Source organism: Thecamonas trahens (genome assembly GCF_000142905.1).
Source record: "Thecamonas trahens ATCC 50062 unplaced genomic scaffold supercont1.45, whole genome shotgun sequence".
NCBI lineage: Eukaryota > Apusomonadida > Apusomonadidae > Thecamonas > Thecamonas trahens.
Window position 1 is genome coordinate 57,241 of NW_013657635.1, and position 16,796 is coordinate 74,036.

The 16,796-nt window shown below is 62.8% G+C and overlaps 8 protein-coding genes across 9 annotated transcripts; 3 read left to right on the forward strand and 5 right to left on the reverse strand.

The window, feature by feature from the left end:
- Positions 1-505: 505 nt before the first annotated feature.
- Positions 506-2,144, reverse strand: AMSG_09099. 2 transcript variants are annotated; one of them, XM_013899373.1, is made up of 2 exons: positions 2,001-2,144; positions 506-1,709 (listed from the first exon to the last, which is right to left on the reverse strand). In XM_013899373.1, the coding sequence occupies exon 2, from the start codon at positions 1,654-1,656 to the stop codon at positions 922-924; it is 735 nt and encodes a 244-aa protein (XP_013754827.1). In that variant the 5' UTR covers positions 1,657-1,709; positions 2,001-2,144; the 3' UTR covers positions 506-921. The 2 variants fall into 2 exon arrangements, with proteins under 2 accessions (XP_013754827.1, XP_013754826.1); XM_013899372.1 differs by lacking the exon at positions 2,001-2,144 and having other exon boundaries at positions 506-1,866.
- Positions 2,145-2,419: 275 nt separating this feature from the next.
- On the reverse strand, positions 2,420-3,763 carry AMSG_09100 (uncharacterized protein). The gene has a single exon (XM_013899374.1). The coding sequence runs from the start codon at positions 3,456-3,458 to the stop codon at positions 2,622-2,624; it is 837 nt and encodes a 278-aa protein (XP_013754828.1). The 5' UTR covers positions 3,459-3,763; the 3' UTR covers positions 2,420-2,621.
- A 431-nt stretch (positions 3,764-4,194) lies between these two features.
- Positions 4,195-6,588, forward strand: AMSG_09101 (uncharacterized protein; the record flags this gene model as incomplete). Its single annotated transcript, XM_013899375.1, has 2 exons — positions 4,195-4,213; positions 4,319-6,588. The coding sequence occupies 2 exons, from the start codon at positions 4,195-4,197 to the stop codon at positions 6,418-6,420; spliced, it is 2,121 nt and encodes a 706-aa protein (XP_013754829.1). The 3' UTR covers positions 6,421-6,588.
- A 76-nt stretch (positions 6,589-6,664) lies between these two features.
- AMSG_09102 (sister chromatid cohesion protein DCC1) lies at positions 6,665-7,842 on the reverse strand (the record flags this gene model as incomplete). Its single annotated transcript, XM_013899376.1, has 2 exons — positions 6,665-7,496; positions 7,775-7,842. 2 exons carry the CDS (start codon positions 7,840-7,842, stop codon positions 6,665-6,667), a joined length of 900 nt encoding a protein of 299 aa, XP_013754830.1.
- A 423-nt stretch (positions 7,843-8,265) lies between these two features.
- On the forward strand, positions 8,266-9,752 carry AMSG_09103 (uncharacterized protein; the record flags this gene model as incomplete). Its single annotated transcript, XM_013899377.1, has 2 exons — positions 8,266-8,793; positions 8,853-9,752. The coding sequence occupies 2 exons, from the start codon at positions 8,266-8,268 to the stop codon at positions 9,750-9,752; spliced, it is 1,428 nt and encodes a 475-aa protein (XP_013754831.1).
- AMSG_09104 (cathepsin B5 cysteine protease) lies at positions 9,731-11,291 on the reverse strand. The gene is made up of 3 exons (XM_013899378.1): positions 10,930-11,291; positions 10,533-10,838; positions 9,731-10,410 (listed from the first exon to the last, which is right to left on the reverse strand). The coding sequence occupies exons 1-3, from the start codon at positions 11,002-11,004 to the stop codon at positions 9,829-9,831; spliced, it is 963 nt and encodes a 320-aa protein (XP_013754832.1). The 5' UTR covers positions 11,005-11,291; the 3' UTR covers positions 9,731-9,828.
- A 103-nt stretch (positions 11,292-11,394) lies between these two features.
- Positions 11,395-12,835, reverse strand: AMSG_09105 (peptidase M28). Its single transcript, XM_013899379.1, has one exon. The coding sequence runs from the start codon at positions 12,819-12,821 to the stop codon at positions 11,427-11,429; it is 1,395 nt and encodes a 464-aa protein (XP_013754833.1). The 5' UTR covers positions 12,822-12,835; the 3' UTR covers positions 11,395-11,426.
- A 2,211-nt stretch (positions 12,836-15,046) lies between these two features.
- AMSG_09107 (STE/STE11/CDC15 protein kinase) lies at positions 15,047-16,711 on the forward strand (the record flags this gene model as incomplete). Its single annotated transcript, XM_013899380.1, has 1 exon — positions 15,047-16,711. The coding sequence occupies one exon, from the start codon at positions 15,047-15,049 to the stop codon at positions 16,709-16,711; it is 1,665 nt and encodes a 554-aa protein (XP_013754834.1).
- Between the last annotated feature and the right edge of the window lie 85 nt (positions 16,712-16,796).

A 16,796-nucleotide genomic window follows, 5' to 3' on the forward strand; every position in this document is an offset into this window, starting at 1 on the left:
GGAGCAAGAGTTGGGCTGATCGGTGGGGGTGGATCGGCGGAGGAGGATCTGTGGTGTGGTTGGAGTTGGGCGCGGTCGGGTGGTTGGTCGGGCTGTCGATTGGCGAGCGGACGGTTGTTGGCGGCAGGCGAGCGATGGGCGGCAAACGATGGCAAGCGGTTGATGTGAGTGGCGAGGAGCAAGAGTTGGGCTGATCGGTGGGGGTGGATCGGCGGAGGAGGATCTGTGGTGTGGTTGGAGTTGGGCGCGGTCGGGTGGTTGGTCGGGCTGTCGATTGGCGAGCGGACGGTTGTTGGCGGCAGGCGAGGCGGGAGGTGGGCTGATCGGTGGGAGCTAGTTAGACAGTGGGCGGGTGGGTAGAGTGTACTTGGGGATCGCCAACAACTGGCTACATGGCCGATGCCGCACGGCGGGAGGACGATGATGATGAGGCCTTACGGATCTTCTTCACCTTGCGCTTCTTCGTCCGCTTGCCCTTGCTGCTGCTCTTCGGCGACAAGTTTGAGGCGCCGGCATCGCCATCGGCTTCGATGTCGTCGTCCGAGACAGAGTGTTCCATCGACGGCCGCCGCTGCCGCGGCGCGTACTTGGCCGTCCACGCGTGAAGCTTGTCCAGCTCGACATCGCCGACCGAGGGGCGGATGTGTGAGAGGCCCTGCTCAAAGGCGTCGAGGGTGATGGCTGGAACAACAAGCTCAGTCGGATCTTCCATCTCGAACAACGACATGGGGACGGCTCCGGTCTCGCTCGGGTCGCACGCGACGAGGCCGGTCGAGCCATCGTCCTTGGCTACCCGCTTAAAGTGGGTGGCGCGTACGGCGCGGCGGACCGGGACCATGAGCGTGTCGCGGACAAGATTGGCAATGTCCGACCCAGAAAAGCCCGCTGTCGCCATCACGACATCGCGCCACTGCTCCTCGGTCAGGGCCTCGGCCTCGTCGCCCATATGAATGCGGAGCATAGCCCGTCGGACTTCCTCGTCCGGCAGCGGGATGTAGATGCGCTTGTCAAACCGCCGCAGAACAGCCGGATCGAGATCCATTGGCCGGTTGGTGGCCGCGAGGACAAGGACGCCCTCCGAGTCGCGAAGCTCCTGCATGCGGACAAGAACTCGTTCTTGACCCGCCGCGTCGCCGGCCGCTCGTCGTCCTTGCGCTTGCCGGCAAGCGAGTCAACCTCGTCGATAAACACAATGGCCGGCTTGGACTCGAGCGCCATCTTAAACAGCTCGCGGATGAGCTTCTCCGACTCGCCCTGCCACTTGGAGATGATGTCGGCCGACGAGACCGACATGAACGTGGCATCAACCTCGGACGCCACAGCCTTGGCCAGGAACGATTTGCCTGTCCCAGGCGCGCCGTACAGCAGGATCCCCTTCCATGGCCGCCGCTTGGTATCGCCTGAGAACAGCTGCGGGAACTTTGCCGGCATGATAACCGCCTCCTCGATCGCCTGCTTGGCATCGGCAAGGCCGGCCACGTCGGACATCCGCACGTTGGGCTTCTCCACCATCACGATATCGCGCAGCTGCTGCCGCAGCCGCGACACGTACTCGTTGGCCGCCGACGCGCCAGCCACTGCCTCGCTTTGCTTCTTTGCCGACCGCGCCGCACCCGCAGCTGCCAAACTCTTTTTCAGCTCCTCTGCTCGGCCCATGAACTCCGTCACCTTGCCGCGGACAGTAGCCTTGATGCTGGCGTTCTTTTCATCTGTCGATCCGACCGCCGCGTCCGGTCGCACCACCACAGCCCGCCCCCCAACAATTCCCGCCCCCATCTCATCCCATCCAGCGCCAGCCCCATCCCGCCCACACCAAGATCACCACACCCCACACCTCGACGTTAGTCCCTTACATCCACATCACACGACTCTGCTCTCCGCACGCCAACCAAACTGCAGCAATAATTCAATCATGCCCTACTTGCCCGACCATCAGTCGACGAGCCTGACAACGGGCCGAGCCAACTCCCGCCACTCACCACACAGCATCGACGACATACGCTTCAATCCTGTGAGCAAGGCAGTCAGTCCATGTACATAGGCATCCAGAGCACCTTTGCTATCCCCAGAACCATCCAACTCGACCCTCTTTGCAGGTGCTTGGCTCCGCGCTCGTAAAAGTCCGAGACAGGCATGCGTCGAGCGAGCGACAAGTGGTACCGCGACTGCTGTGAGGCGACTGATGCGAGGCACGAACACGCGCGGCTCTCGATTTGGGTGTACGCAAGCTTACGATGAGTGCTCATGTACATGCGGATCACCTTGCCAATCGGCACGATGTTCGCCACTCAAGATCAGCGCAGTAGAGGCGAAGAAATCTCGCTCTCGCAGGTAGCCGAGAGTAATAGCTCGCTCGCGCTCTCCGATCACAGGCTCAGCCTTTAGCCTCAGCGTCGGCCACGGCCTCCGCCCAAAGAAACACATACTTTACCATTCTTCCACACTCGCGAGCTCGGTGACGCAAAGCGTGAGCATCGAGTTGTGGACAAAGCCGTAAAGGTACGCCGTTTCGCCATCACCGACCGATGAGACCAGCGAGAGCGCTGCATCGAGCCTCCTGGTATCGGTACAGTCTTGCGGGCGGACTGCAATGTGCAGAAAGCCCGAGGCGTCGACTACTATTATAAACGCCCCGTCGGCTGCCGCCGATGCGCCCTCAGCCGATACCTGACCGCCATCTTCACGTTGGTGATGCCCAAAGGCAGCGGCAAGGACGGGTCGAGCTTGATATTCAGCATATTTGACCCCGCGAGGAATGGCGCGCAGACCTTCTTGTGCGTCTCGGCATCGCTCTTCTGGCACTTGCGCGTGCAGTAGACTATGTCCTTGCACCGTGCACACCGCAAGTTCGATGGCTTCTTTCCACACACCGAGCACGACGCCAGAGGCTCATCGCCCGTCGGCCGCCCCAAGTCAACTGCACACACCGTGTCTGTCACGCTGCTGCCGCTGTCGATGCTGTCGGCTGCAGTTGTTGTCTTGACTTCGCTACTTGTCGAGGCCTCGGTCGCTGCCTCTGAAGGTAGGGCTGACCTCGCTGCGCTCACCTCGCCCGGCGCCACAAACGACGGTGCCCACTCGCCGCTTACACCATCCATCATCTCTGCTCTCGTCTCCTCACTCACCAGCGCACCATTGGCTTGCAGCAGCCGCACCAACCCGAGGATGTTCTCTGCCGACGCGACCGTCGTCGACGGCCGCGAGAAAGACCGCAACACTGCGTCTTGGATCGCCTCGGCCTTGGCACCGTGCTCATCCTCACTTGCTATGCTCAAGTACCGGACTAGAATCAGCGGAGCGTTGCCTTCCAGTCCGGGCCAAATCCGAACCGACACCAGCTCTACCGCCAAGCCGATCGAGTTGTCGGGCGTGTGGAAGAGGTGGAGGTAGAACGGGGCAGGTCTCATGGCCGATACCTTGGATGCCGCGTGCGGAAATCGCATCCGCCACGCTTCCATTCGCTCAAATCCTCCAGCTAACAAGATGTCAAGATACTTGAACTCAAACTTGAGCGTCTCCTTGCCCACCTCTGATGGCTTGCTGATCAATGTCCGCTCCGCGAGGGTAAACTCGTCCAAAAGGCTTGCGTCACTCTGCTCGCATCGACCTTCTTTCCGCTCGACGACCACCGCTCGAGCTCAATTCCGTCGACAACAGCTCTGTTGACCACAGCCATTCTCACGACTTGCCACCTCCACAAGTGACCACACTCTAGCCTTCGGTCCTGGCGAGGTGGTGCGAGAGAGAGAGCGAGAGAGAGAGAGTGGTGCTCGACCAAGTGAGTGGCATGTCGCTGCCATTGATAAAGTGAATGTGATCCTGTATTGATTGTGCCGAACGCCGGTTGGTGGCCCGAGGCGGTCACGAACGAGTCGCGCCTCGAGCCAACCGACGGCTGACACGAGTGGCAGTGAGAGCACGACGGGGGAAGCAGAGCACAAGACGCCTGGAGCACACCTCGCTCACAACAGCTAATCGCGCGTGTGTGTGTGTGCGTGTGTGTAGAGCAAGGTTATGACCTCCCCGTCACTCTACTTTGACTTGCATGACCCTCGGCCACCATTCGCTACCGACTTTGAACCTGTGCCTCGACGACGACATGAACACGCTCATGAAGTAGGTGATGCAGCCCATACCCTACCTCATGCACCTCCGCCTACCATTCAAAGTACTCTGAGTGGTGAAAATACTCGTATGGCTGATCATCTCATTCGTATGGCACCCATTCTTCGGTCGGATGCCTTCTCCCACAAACGTCTGACAAACGAAGAAGCCGCTCGATGGCATCGTCCTGGGCAAGCTACTCCTCCAGCTCCAGGCCTTGTCCTCGATCCGCTCGTCTCACACTCGCCGGCCTCGTCTCTGTCAACCGCCTCGCATTCTACAGCTTCTGCTGCGTACTCGGTCGGGACAAAGGCTGTGACTCTGCCGCATGAACGCGAGCGCGCAGCGGCCCAGATCGGCTCGCCTTCGGTTCTCAACGACAAGGTCAAGCCACACATGCGCGATACGGCATCTTTTGTCCGCAAGCGTAACGCAAGCTCGCCGTATCGTAAGCGTGCGCCCAAAGCTGTGCATCGCGTCCTCCATCCCCAGGACGTCCGTGTCCATGCAGACGCCGCTCGCGCCCGCACGGCAGACTCGCCCATGTCCGCCTACTCGGAGTCCGATCGCGCCGCCATCGTGGCCATTCAAGCTGCTCGTCAGGCAAAGGCATATGCGCTCCAAGTCGGCGTCATCTTTCGCGACGTAGAGACCGCCGCAGTCGCCGGCTCGGCCCTTGCCACCAACTTTCAGTCCGAGCTCAACTTTAAGGACGAGAAGGCCAAGGCCAAGGCCCACCGCGCCCGGTCCACCTCGCTGCGCTCTCTGGCGGGTCCGCTGGAGACAGCCTCTGTGGCCGATACTACTGCAGCTACTGGAGATGCCGCAGGTGCCGGCACGTCGCGAGTGGACGATGCCGCCCAGCCTCCGTCGGCCAAGCCGTCGCGTCCGTCGACCGACCGCCAGGTGCACCACGACGGGCCAGCGGTCGAGGCTAGCGAGCCCGGTTCGCCGGCCGTGCCCGAAGCTGACTATGCCTGTGAATCGGAGCTCTCGGCAGGCTCGGCGAGCTCGATCGCGCTGCGTGAGACTGTGGAGGAGCTCGGTGGCGATTCAGCGAGCTCCGATGTCGCGCCGCCAAGGCCGACAGTCACACCGCCGCCGCAGGTGCCCGCAGAGCCGCAAGCAGACACCGTCAGTACCAGCTCTGTGCCGCGGTTTGGCCGCCGCCGCCGCCACCGCCGCAGGCAGCGGTCGGCTGAACCAGCGCCGGCCGAGCCGGCGGTCTCTCCTCACGCAGCCGCGCCGCCGGCTCCCGCGGCAATCGAGCCCAGTCCGCCGCCCATTCTACGAGCACAGACCAAGGCCGACTACGCGCTCCGGCTGCTGCACCAAGCCTCGCAGTCCCATGATGGCGTCCACGTTCTCCTCTCCCTGGCGGTGGTGGCGGACAAGGTGTTCTTTGGCTTTGCACACGACGCGCGGGTTCGAACGCTGGCGCTCGCGCCGGGCCAGTGGGCGCCGATGCAGGAGAGGCCGGTTAAGGTTCGCAAGCTTGCCTCTCACGAGCGGACGGGAAACAACGCGGTGCCGACGATTGCGGCACTGGGCCAGCCGGAGCCGCTGGTGGTCACGGGCGCCTTTGACGGCTCGGTCCTCGCCTTTGGCCTCCGCTCGCGAACCAAGCGTCGGCTTGATGGCGCGACCGATGCCGTGCTGACGGTTGCGGTGGGCGCTGAGCTCATCGCCTCGGGTTCGGCCGACATGGGCGTCAACGTTTACACTGCGTCGTCAGGCGCGCCGCTCTGTCGGCTCAAGTCGCACACCTCGTACGTGCGGTCAGTAGCCATCGTCCACTCGCGGGTGATCTCGGTCTCGGACGAGTCGGGCGCTCAGCTGTGGGACGTGAGCACGCCGACGGCACCGTGGCTGGTGGCAGTCCTCCATGAGGACGGCTTTCCGCGCGCAGTCCAGGCCGTGGCGCTCGAGTCAGCCGAAATGGTCGCCCTTGTCTACGCCAACGGCTCGGTCCGGATCTGGACGGTCGACACGCAGCTGGTAGTCCTCACGCTCCACCACACCGCACCGGTGGCCGACATGGCGTGGGACGCGGTCACCGCGGCTGTCCTCACCACCGACGGCTCGCTGGTGCTGTGGGACGTTGCCGACGCCGTCGCCTCGCGGGCCTCCGAGTCGCCGTGGGCCACCAACAAGTACTCGGGCGTGCTCGGGACGCTCACACTCCCGACTGGAACCGGCAAGCCGCAGGCTGTTGCTCTCGACGAGACCAGGTTTGTTGTCGCCACCGCCGAAGGCGCGCTGCTCATTGCGCCACGCCTCCGGGTCCCGCCATCAAGCCCGCCGCGCCCCGTCTAGTATCGCGAGGAGTAGACCCGGGTGGTGGTGCCCGGCGCGAGCGACGACCGCGAGAACTTGAGCAGAATCGACTCGAGCTTGGTCCCCTCGGGCGTGATCGGCTGGAGGTACGGCTCGAGCTGGGCACGAGTCCAGTGCTGCTGGGCGGTAAAGAGAGCATCGAACCGCGGCAGCGCCGCCTCGGGCAGGGTGTGCTCTTCAAACAGCCGGATCCGCGAGTTGCCTGCCGGCTTCAGCGCGTTTGTCATCGACACCGCCTCGCCGGGGCGGTCACCACCGCCGTGCCGTACAGCGTGGCGAGGTCGACCGCAGCATGAAAGTCGACCGGCACCGTGCTACGCCATGCCGCGAGAAACTCGGAGAGGACCCAGTCCGAGGTCGCCAGCCGCAGCAGCTCCACGCCCTTGAATCGCGCCACCTTGCCCGCCGACAACACTAGCGACCCGTCATCGCGCTCATCGGTAAAGAGAAGACAAACGTGCTCGAGCGCAACCGGGTTGTACTCGGGTGCCGCAGCAAGGACGGTTCGGATGTCCAGCGGGTCGATGGTGAGCTCGGTGCCCAGCTCGTCGGCCACCGTGATAACCAGGTCGAGGAGGGTGGCGGTGTACTCGGGCGCAAGCGTTCGCCACTTGCCGTCCATCTCAACAGCGCCAAGCTCCGCGAGAGCCACAAACAGCTCGGCCTCGGAAGCTTGCACAGCATCGAGGAGCTGTTCGGTGGAGAAGAGAGCGTCGACGTCGCCGATGCCGCCGCTGCCGGCGGTCGCCTCTTCCAGCTCGGCGCCTGCGTACGCCGCAGCCTTGAGCAGCTCCCTCAGTCGGCGGGTCTTGGGCGTTGTTCTTGTCAGTTCGTAGTACTCGAACAGCGTGTTGGTGATGTACCGCGCCAATCGCGCATCGCCATCGTTGCCGACGTCTTCGCCAACCGCCTCCACCTCGCCTTCGGGGAGGAGCTCGCTCCCGGCCTCGGGCACGATCAGCATCGAGTTGGTCGTCTCGGCAATGCGGACAGAGTACGACTCGCTCTCAGTCGTCAGAACGACATGATCAGACTCGTTGCCCACAAAGGTGAGCCTTTGATCATTCCAATGGTGTGTGTTGCGTAAGGATTCTACCGGGTGAGTGGCGGAAAAGGGCGTGAACATGGGGAGGCTTCGGGGAGAGGGGCTCCCAGACGAGCAGCGTGACGGAAAGAGAGAACAAAACAAGAGACAGATGTGGACATAGTAGTATATGAGGTGCAGGTGTGGGTGGCGAGGTAAAAATATGTAATGGCTGTGGGTGGGGAGAGGAAACAGGCGAGAGCGGGCAGCAAAAGGTCGTCAAAGGAAAACACGACATTGGCGACGTACTTGGTCTCCTCCCTCAGCACAGCCTCTAGCAACTCTTCTGGAAGCTGCATGAGATGGATACCCTCCATACTTGCCCTCCCATACAACGAAGAGTACGTCAGGTCCACACACGACATGTCGAGCTTCTAAGTAGAGTGGTGTGCCGCTGTTGCTACCGAGAGCCGCTGCCGCTGCCGAGAGCCCCACGCCGTGCGCCGTGGCCTCGGCTGGCTACAGAGCTGCCAATCACTTGCGCTCGTCGACCGACACTTGGGCCGGACAAGACGAAGGCGAACTGCAGCGTCTCCTTACTTTAGCGAGCCACCTACTTTAGCGAGCCACCGAGGAGAGTGGAGGAGGAGGATGGTGTGTATAAGCCGCGGACAAGTTTGCGTCATCATGGTCGTCGGCAACCGTCTCTGAGGCCGAGGCGGTCGCGGAGAAGATCGGGGCGGGGAGCTGGCCTCGACTGGGCTGAGGAGATGAGGCCCAGAGGAGGCGTGGTGGTGGGCATGGCTGATGGCATCTTTGAACGCATGCAGCAGATTCTGCGGAAGAGAGCGGCGGCTGGTGATGGCCCTACTGTCGTGGCAGGGGCTGGGGCTGGGGCAGCTGGGGCTGGACTCGGGACTGATCGTCAGGCTGTCGTGGCAGGAGCTGAGGCTGGGGCTGAGGCTGGAGCTGGGGCAGCTGGGGCTGGACTCGGGACTGATCGTCAGGCTGTCGTGGCAGGAGCTGAGGCAGGGGCTGAGGCTGGGGCTGGGACAGCTGGGGCTGGACCCGGGACTGATCGTCAGGCTGTCGTGGCAGGAGCTGAGGCAGGGGCTGAGGCTGGGGCTGGGACAGCTGGGGCTGGACCCGGGACTGATCGTCAGGCTGTCGTGGCAGAGGCTGGGGCTGAGGCTGGGGCTGGGACAGCTGGGGCTGGACCCGGGACTGATCGTCAGGCTGTCGTGGCAGGAGCTGAGGCTGGGGCTGAGGCTGGGGCTGGACCCGGGACTGATCGTCAGGCTGTCGTGGCAGGGCTGAGGCCGATCCTAGTGAGGCTGTGTCTGCGGCTACGGCTGGGGCTAACCCTGGTCACCCCGCCCAAACAGAGACTGGCACGACTGGGGCTGCCAAGCGCCGCCGCACGGCAGACAACGATGACAAGTCAGCTCCACGGCGCAAGAAGCCTGTGCCGCTGCGTTCCAAGATCTCCACATCGAACGGCAAGCGGGTGATCACTTTAGGCGAGGGCGGGCTGTGGGGTGCTCTTGCCCGCGAAGACCGTGCCGACGAACGAGCCGCCAAGCAGGCGCTTGCTTCGGTCTTCCCGGACCTCTCACCGTTTGAGCTCGCCGAGATTGCTCGCTTTGCCACCAACATGTCTACATCCTCCGCTCCGCCGCCGACCGACGACGCCATCGACGCCCGGCTCCGCGCCCTCCGCCGCGCCGAGCCGGCCGTTCGCAAGCGCGAGAACCACAAGTGGCGGACTGTCCGTGGCCGCTTCCAGTCGCGCATTCCCAGGACGGCCCGGAATCCGGACGGCTTTCTCCCACCAAGCGCGTGGAAGGCCTTTATCGGCATCGCCGCCCAGTACGAGGCTCAGTTCTTCGACTTTTTCACCTCCAAGTTTACCTGCCGTGGCTCGTTCTTTGCCCCCGGCGCGCCGTGCCCGGCCAACGCCGCAGTCGACTTTCTCTACGCCACGCCGGCCCAGCGCGCGTCGTTCACGCTCGACCATACCGTCGAAGTCCACCTGATCCTCAAGCACTGGCGCCATCGCGTCGAGGCCGAGGCTTGGCTCGATCTTCCGCCGCGCCACCGCGACTGGGACATGCGCTTCTATGCCTTTCTCCTCCTTGGCCTCCGCCCTCAGTCGTTTGCGGGCGTTACCTACGAGCCCAACCTCGTCGGCCGCTGCTCGTTTTGCGACTCGACAAAGGCCCACGGCCTGCTACTCCCGCCGTTCCCACCGCTCCCATCGCTCCATCCGCAAGATCCGTCGCTTTGATGTGGGGGAAAACGGCTACGATCAAAATGCCAGCGACAAGACCTTGGTGGTGCTAAACGTGGTGCGCTACTGTGTCTTACGCAGCCACGTCACCGGCCCACACGTCCGACTCAATGCCGCACTCGTTCGAGCCACGCTTGATCTTGAACATGCCCTGCAGGTCCGACGAGGCACCCGACGGCCACGACGTGCCCCACGAGTTCTGGATGAGCCAGTACGGGACGCCGTTCTCCTCACCAAAGCCGATAGCCATCACTGCGTGCCCGCCAAGCATCGAACCAGTCTTGTGCTGGTACACGCCGCCGGTGTAGTGCATAAAGTCCTCGTACACCTTGAACGCAACCTGGACCGGGCCGTTGTTGACAATCTCCTCCGCGATAGCGTCGTCGCGCCCAAAGAGCTCGTTGATGTGACGCGCATGAACAGCCTTGACCCGCTTGATGGGCGAGCCGTCAGCGCAGTGCGACGGGCAAGAGCCGGTCGTCCCGTTGCCCGACGTGTACGGGAGGCACTCCCACGACGTCACGCCCTGCTTCTCCACGAAGCTCCACGCCCGGTTGAGGATCCCACCCTGGCATCCGTAGTTGGTGTAGTCGCATGAGACCAGGTCCTGAGGCGAGAGCACCTCATCCTTGAGGCCCTGGATGCACATCCGGTTCTGTCCTCGCAACAATCGTCGTATGAGAGCGTGGTGAGTGGCGCTACGCAGGGGGGGGGGGGGAGGGGGGAGTTGGAAGCGGGGCGCGGAAAAAAAGGCAAGTGCCTTGTCACGGTACTTACCGTCATGACCTCGGTGAGCGAGAACGCCCAGCACGAGCCGCACTGCGCCTGGTTGAGGACCGGGTGCATGCACTTGGGCCACTTCTTGCGAGCGTCAAACGAGGTCGGGAGCTTGGCCTTGCGCGCCGCAGCCTTCTGCGCCATTGCAGCAGCTGCGTCGGGGCCGATCATGGAGAGCGGCTCGGGCGTAAACTCCGAGACACCGAGGAGGCCCTTGACCTCATCGATCGTCTTGCCCTCGAAGAACGAGTTGACACCGGCCGTCCACGTCGACGCAGGGTCGTTGTTCACTGCCGAAATAATGTCCTGCTCACCGAAACGCGCCTCTTGTCGTCTGTGAGTCTCGCTCGCTCCCCGCCCCATCTACCAACTCTTGCGCGTCTTGCTGCCAACGTACATGGTTGATCGCAGACCGCGATGCGAGCGTCGCAGTGGCAAGCAAGGCCAGCAGAACCAAAACCTTGAGCTCCATCACTGAGGTGTGGAGTACTTGAGTGTATTGACGACGGAAGAGGCTCAATTGTGCTTCAATATCGCCGGCTTTTTGTGGCGAACGGACATGACAAAGTCACGCGACGATGTTTTCATTGGCAACACCACCGGCAAGTCACACGCAGTCCCGCCCACAGCCTTGTACAAGGCTTCTCCGCGCTGACAGGGCATCTAGGATGTATTCCGCGTGGCATCGGAATAGCAAGCAGTTGCCCGCACCCATCTCGCGCCACACAGCTGCTTGCGCTTCCTTTGCAAGCATTGATCATGGAGTACACGTTGTGGCGCACGGTCAACGTGGCGCAGAAAATTGGCTGGCGGGCGCGGCCCATGTGACCCGGGCAGAGAGGGTTGGTGAGAGCACGTGACAAGGGTACCGGTGGTTTATCGTGGGACAAAACCTCAGATCGGGTCGGCCCAGAGGGCGATGGTGGCGGCAAAGCCACGGGCGGTGACCTCAAAGTGCTCGGGCTCAAGAGCGGACGGTAGGTCCTTAGAGGTGTGGTAGTAGGGGTAGGCCGAGGCAGTGACGGCCGACTCAAAGAAGCCGACAGCGGGGTAGCCCTCGTTGTAGAAGGAGATGTAGTCGGAGCAGCACGAGTTGGAGAAGGCGGTGGTGGTGCCAGGGACGTAGAGGGTGGTGATGGTCTGAGCGAGCGAGACGGCCCACGGCGTGACCGACTTGTCCTTGAAGCCGACAACATGGGTGTCGCCCTCGGGTGCCCAGCCGAGCATGTCTGCGTTGACGGCCATGACAACATTGTCGCCGCGGGCCTTGATGGCCTTGGCGTAGGCCTCGGAGCCGAGGAGGCCCTGCTCCTCGCCAGACACCGAGACAAGGCGGATGGTGCAAGCATAGCCCGCAGCGTGGCTGGTGAGCGCGCGTGCCATGTTGAGCAGGGCAGCGGTGCCGGAGCCGTTGTCGTCGGCGCCGGGCGCGCGGGTCGAGTCGTCGGCCCGCGAGTCGTAATGCGCGACGGCGACGACGATGGCTTCCGGATCGGTCTTGCCCGGAAGCTCGGCAATGACGTTGTCCGAGTAGCCCTCCTTGTACGGCTGGCGGGTGACGGTCCAGCCGGCCTGGGTGTACCACAGCTCGAGCAAGTCGGCAGCGTCCAACGCGCCCGGGCTAGTCGAGACTCGCGAGTAGATGGCCGAGAGCGCTTCAACGTTGGCCATCAGCTCGTCTGCGGTCATGGCGGCCACAACCTCTGCCACCTTCGGGTTGATCTCGGACGCGCCAGCTGCAAAGCTCTTGATCCACTCGGGCGCCGAGTCCGGCACGACCGAGCCCTGCGCAGAGACCGGAACCGGCACATCCCTCACCTTGCGCATGCCGACCTCAACAGCACCCGAGTTCAACTCCAACACAAGCTCGGCATTGTTCTCTTTGACCAGCTCGACACAGTCCGCGAGGCGAGGTCCGATCACAGCAACCACGTGGGGCGAGAGAACGGTGACATCGAGCGATGAACGATGACGATCATGGCGATGATGATCAGACGGAGAAGAATGGCGACGAGTCGAGCAGAGCGAATGGAGCGAGTCGAGAATGATGGACGAGTTATCGATGGGAATGGAGGAGAGCGAGTCGAGGATGATGAGGTCGTCGGCCGAGACCGGGAGAGGGCTGAGGAGAGCAGTGTGGTGGCCATGAGGGCCATACACGCCAAGAAGATCCTCATTGACGACGGTAGAGGACGAGAGTGTGTGGAACATGTGTCCCTCGGCACAGGCAATGGCCATAAGCGCCAAAATGGTGATGCCTACCGCTCCCACTGACGCCACAGTCATCATGGCTTCAAGTCACGTGATGCCGTCGGTCGCCGGTCGTCGGTCGTCGGTCGTCGGTACGCCCAGCAGGCGGTCTCCCTCCCACCACCCGATAACGACGAACAACGTGTTCTCCCTCCCACCACCCGATAACGATGAATCTACGTGTTCTCCCTCCTACCACCCGATAACGATGAATCTACGTGTTCTCCCTCCCACCACCCGATAACGATGAATCTACGTGTTCTCCCTCCCACCACCCGATAACGATGAATCTACGTGTTCTCCCTCCCACCACCCGATAACGATGAATCTACGTGTTCTCCCTCCTACCACCCGATAACGATGAATCTACGTGTTCTCCCTCCCACCACCCGATAACGATGAATCTACGTGTTCTCCCTCCCACCACCCGATAACGATGAATCTACGTGTTCTCCCTCCCACCACCCGATAACGATAAATCTACGTGTTCTCCCTCCTACCACCCGATAACGATGAATCTACGTGTTCTCCCTCCTACCACCCGATAACGATGAATCTACGTGTTCTCCCATCGATTCCCGGACCTGGAGATTCTACACTATTTCTCCCTCTCTCTGCTAGTGCAGTCACAGGGATGCGATAAACAAGTTCGACACCTCTGCCCATCCCCTGTCGTCTCTCCACACCATCGCTTCATCGTCCGAGATGAGCATCGCACACCAGCGATGAGGCAAGTGAGTCAGCCGTCGGGTGGGCCGGCGGCTCTGCGGCGGGCACGACTTGACTCGACTCAGACGCAGCCATGTCGGGGATGGGCAGCTGTGTGAGAACGACGATGCTCCTGCTTGCCATGCTCGGCATGGTGGTTTATGGGCATGTAGTGGACAAGAATATCGTATCGAGAGTGCCTGGCTCGGCTCGGCTCGCCCTCGGCTCATGCTCAAAGCACAGTGAGCCCGCGGTGGCCATGGCTCATTTGGCTCGAATGGCGCCCGATGCCTTTGTTTGGCTCGGCGATGCTGTTTATGGCGACCACAATCCGCTTCCCTTTCTCTGGTTGCCGGCAGACGGCAAGGCTCTCGCTGCCAAGTACTCTGCCTACAAGGCGAATGCCAACTATTCAGCCCTTGTTCGATCGGCTGGTGCTGTCATCGGTGTGTGGGATGATCATGACTACGGCGCAAACGATGGCGATCGCTTCCATCCCTACAGGGACGAGGCAAAGGACGCGTTTCTCGACTTTCTTGACGTTCCGCTCACATCGCCTCGTCGTGCTCGCCAGGGCGTGTACAACGCAGCTCTTGTCCGCCTCAACAACGCCGGCGACTACGTTCTCATCGTCCTGCTCGACGTCCGCTACAACGCGCATCCTTCTGTCGGTCACTACCTCGGCGACGAGCAGTGGGCCTGGCTCGAGGCGCTGCTCCTTGGCGATGGCCTCGCAGCGGTGCTCGGGCCCGATGCCACCCGTGTCCTCACCGTAGTCGGCTCTGGCACCCAGATCCTTGCCATGGAGAAGCCGCTCGCCGAAGGCTGGCATCACGTGCCGGGCGAGCGCCAGCGGCTGCTGGACCTGCTCGTCGCCGCAGGCTCGCCCACCCTTCTCTTCTCGGGCGACATCCACATGGCCGAGGTCATCGGCCCGGTCCATCACTGCACCGACTCGGCTGTGGGCCACTTTCACGACATCACCACCTCGGGCCTCACCCACTCTTGGGGCTCGGCCTTCTGGCTCAAGAAGAGCCTCATCCCCATCGGTCTCCCAGCCTCCAATCGTCTCGGCGGCCACGTGCCCATCCTCCGCCGCAACTACGCCGTGCTTGATTTGGCCATCGACGGCCCAGGCGAGCCCTCTGTCTCGGTCGCCATCCACGACGCTGACTCGGCAGAGACCCTCCTCTCCCTCACCTGGTCCCTCGCCGAGCTCATTCCCACCCCGCGGACGGATGCCTCGGTCTGTGACTCCCCTGTCCCCATCTTCTCCCTCCTTCGCATGGTCTCTGGTATCCAGGCTGCAGGAACCGTCGTCTACTCGCTTTTAGGCCTCGTCATCGCCGCCATGGTCCTCGCCATCGCCAAGCTCTGCCGCTGGTGATAGTTCCCGGGAAATCGGGCCGTGCCCGCTTCTCGCCGCGAGTGCGATCTCGCCAGAACGGAACCGCCTGCTCTCCGCCGCCACCTCTGGCCAACTGTGGTTATTGTTGCTCGCACCGCTACGCATCTCAGCCGCAGTATCGCCGCTATCCCCGCGTCATCTCTCTGGCATGTCCGGTCCGCGGCGCGCCTTTGCCGTTCACCTCGGTTTTGGCTCTCGCTCCGACGACCAAACCTCGGCGCTCTCGACCGCCCACCCGCCGCCAACCGCCTCGTCCCCACTTGCTCTTGTCCTTGATCCACGCCTTGCCCAGAGTGCGAGTGCCCCTAGTGGAGGTGGCCCGTCCATCTCGCCCAATGCGAACCCCGCTTTGATGACCTCGGAGCCGTGGTGGGACTCGTTTCGCGAGAAGGACGGCCATGACGGCGCGTCGGCTGTGCCCAACGGCGCTGATGCCTCGTTCCCGTCTGAGCGGCTCCGCTCGGGCTTCCTCGGCACGCACCTGTCGTCCTCGCCGCAGTCGGGCGGCGGCTCTGGGCGCTCTAACAGCTCCAGCGGATCCGGCGCGGACATCAAGCTCGGAAGGCTGCTCGGATCGGGTGCCTTTGGCTCGGTCTACCAAGGCCTCAACATCCGGACAGGCATCCAGGTGGCAGTCAAAGTTCTCAACAAGCCTGCCGTCGGCGGTGGGCGACGGACGGAGCGCGATGCCGAGCGAGGAAAGGAGCTCGCCAAGCTCAAGAAAGAAGTCGATCTCCTCCGCGAGCTTAATCACGTCAACATCGTCTCATACTTTGGGACGTGGGAGGACGATGTTGCGCTGTACATCATGCTCGACTACGTCGAGGGCGGATCGCTGGCGGCCAAGATCAAGGAGTTTGGCACGCTTCCCGAGCCGCTTGTCGCCTTTTTTATCGCGCAAGTCGTCGAGGGCCTCGCCTTTCTTCACGCCGTCGGCGTCCTCCATCGCGACATCAAGGGTGCCAACATCCTGCTGACCAAGGAAGGTGTGGTCAAGCTCACCGACTTTGGCATCGCCTCGTCGGCCGCACTCGACGCCTCGATGCACTCGGACGTTCTTCGCCAGATGGTCGGTACCCCGTGCTACATCGCACCCGAGGTCATTGCCGGTGAGGGCGCGACGCCCGCGTCGGACGTCTACTCCCTCGCGTGTACCATCGTCGAGATGGTCGCCGGCAAGCCGCCGTTTGCCGACGCCAAGAACCTCCTCCGCATCTGCTACCTCACCGCCACTGCCCCCACCCCCATCCCGGACTCGCTCTCACCGCTCCTGCAAGATCTCCTACGCCAGGCGTTTGTCAAGGACCCTGCACAGCGACTGACGGTGGCAGGGATCCGCGCCCATCCTTGGATGCGCGCCGTCTCGTCCGCGCACACCGCCGCACATGCCGATGCTCCGTCGCAGAAGCCACTTATTGTCGCTGAGGATGCATCCGGAGATGATCCGTGCCACTTACAGCCGAGCCTTGCTGCCCTCGACTCGACCGTCACCACCGCCATCGGCTCTGACCTCGACGCCTACCTTCGATCGCTTGTCATTGCTCGGCCGCACGCGGCAGAGGCTCGCTCGAGCAGCGGAAGCTTCGACGAGGAGAAGACGCTTACCATGAGCATGGCGCTCGGTGAATCGCTTGGTCCGTTGGATCCGTCGGCAGTCTGCCTCGAGGTCAGCTTTCCGGAATCAGAGGTCTCGGCTGCGTCGCAGGCGTCGGCCGCCGCGGCATCGGCTGCTAGCTCCGAGCCCATTCCGCCGGACACCATGTACGCCACCGCGTTTGACGACTCGCTGTCATGGTCGTCAGACGAAGAGTGACATCCATTTATAGTCGGCCCTCCTCGGCTAGCCCATTTATAGTCGGCCCTCCTCGGCTAGCCGCGCCGCAAGTCGGTGTAAACCC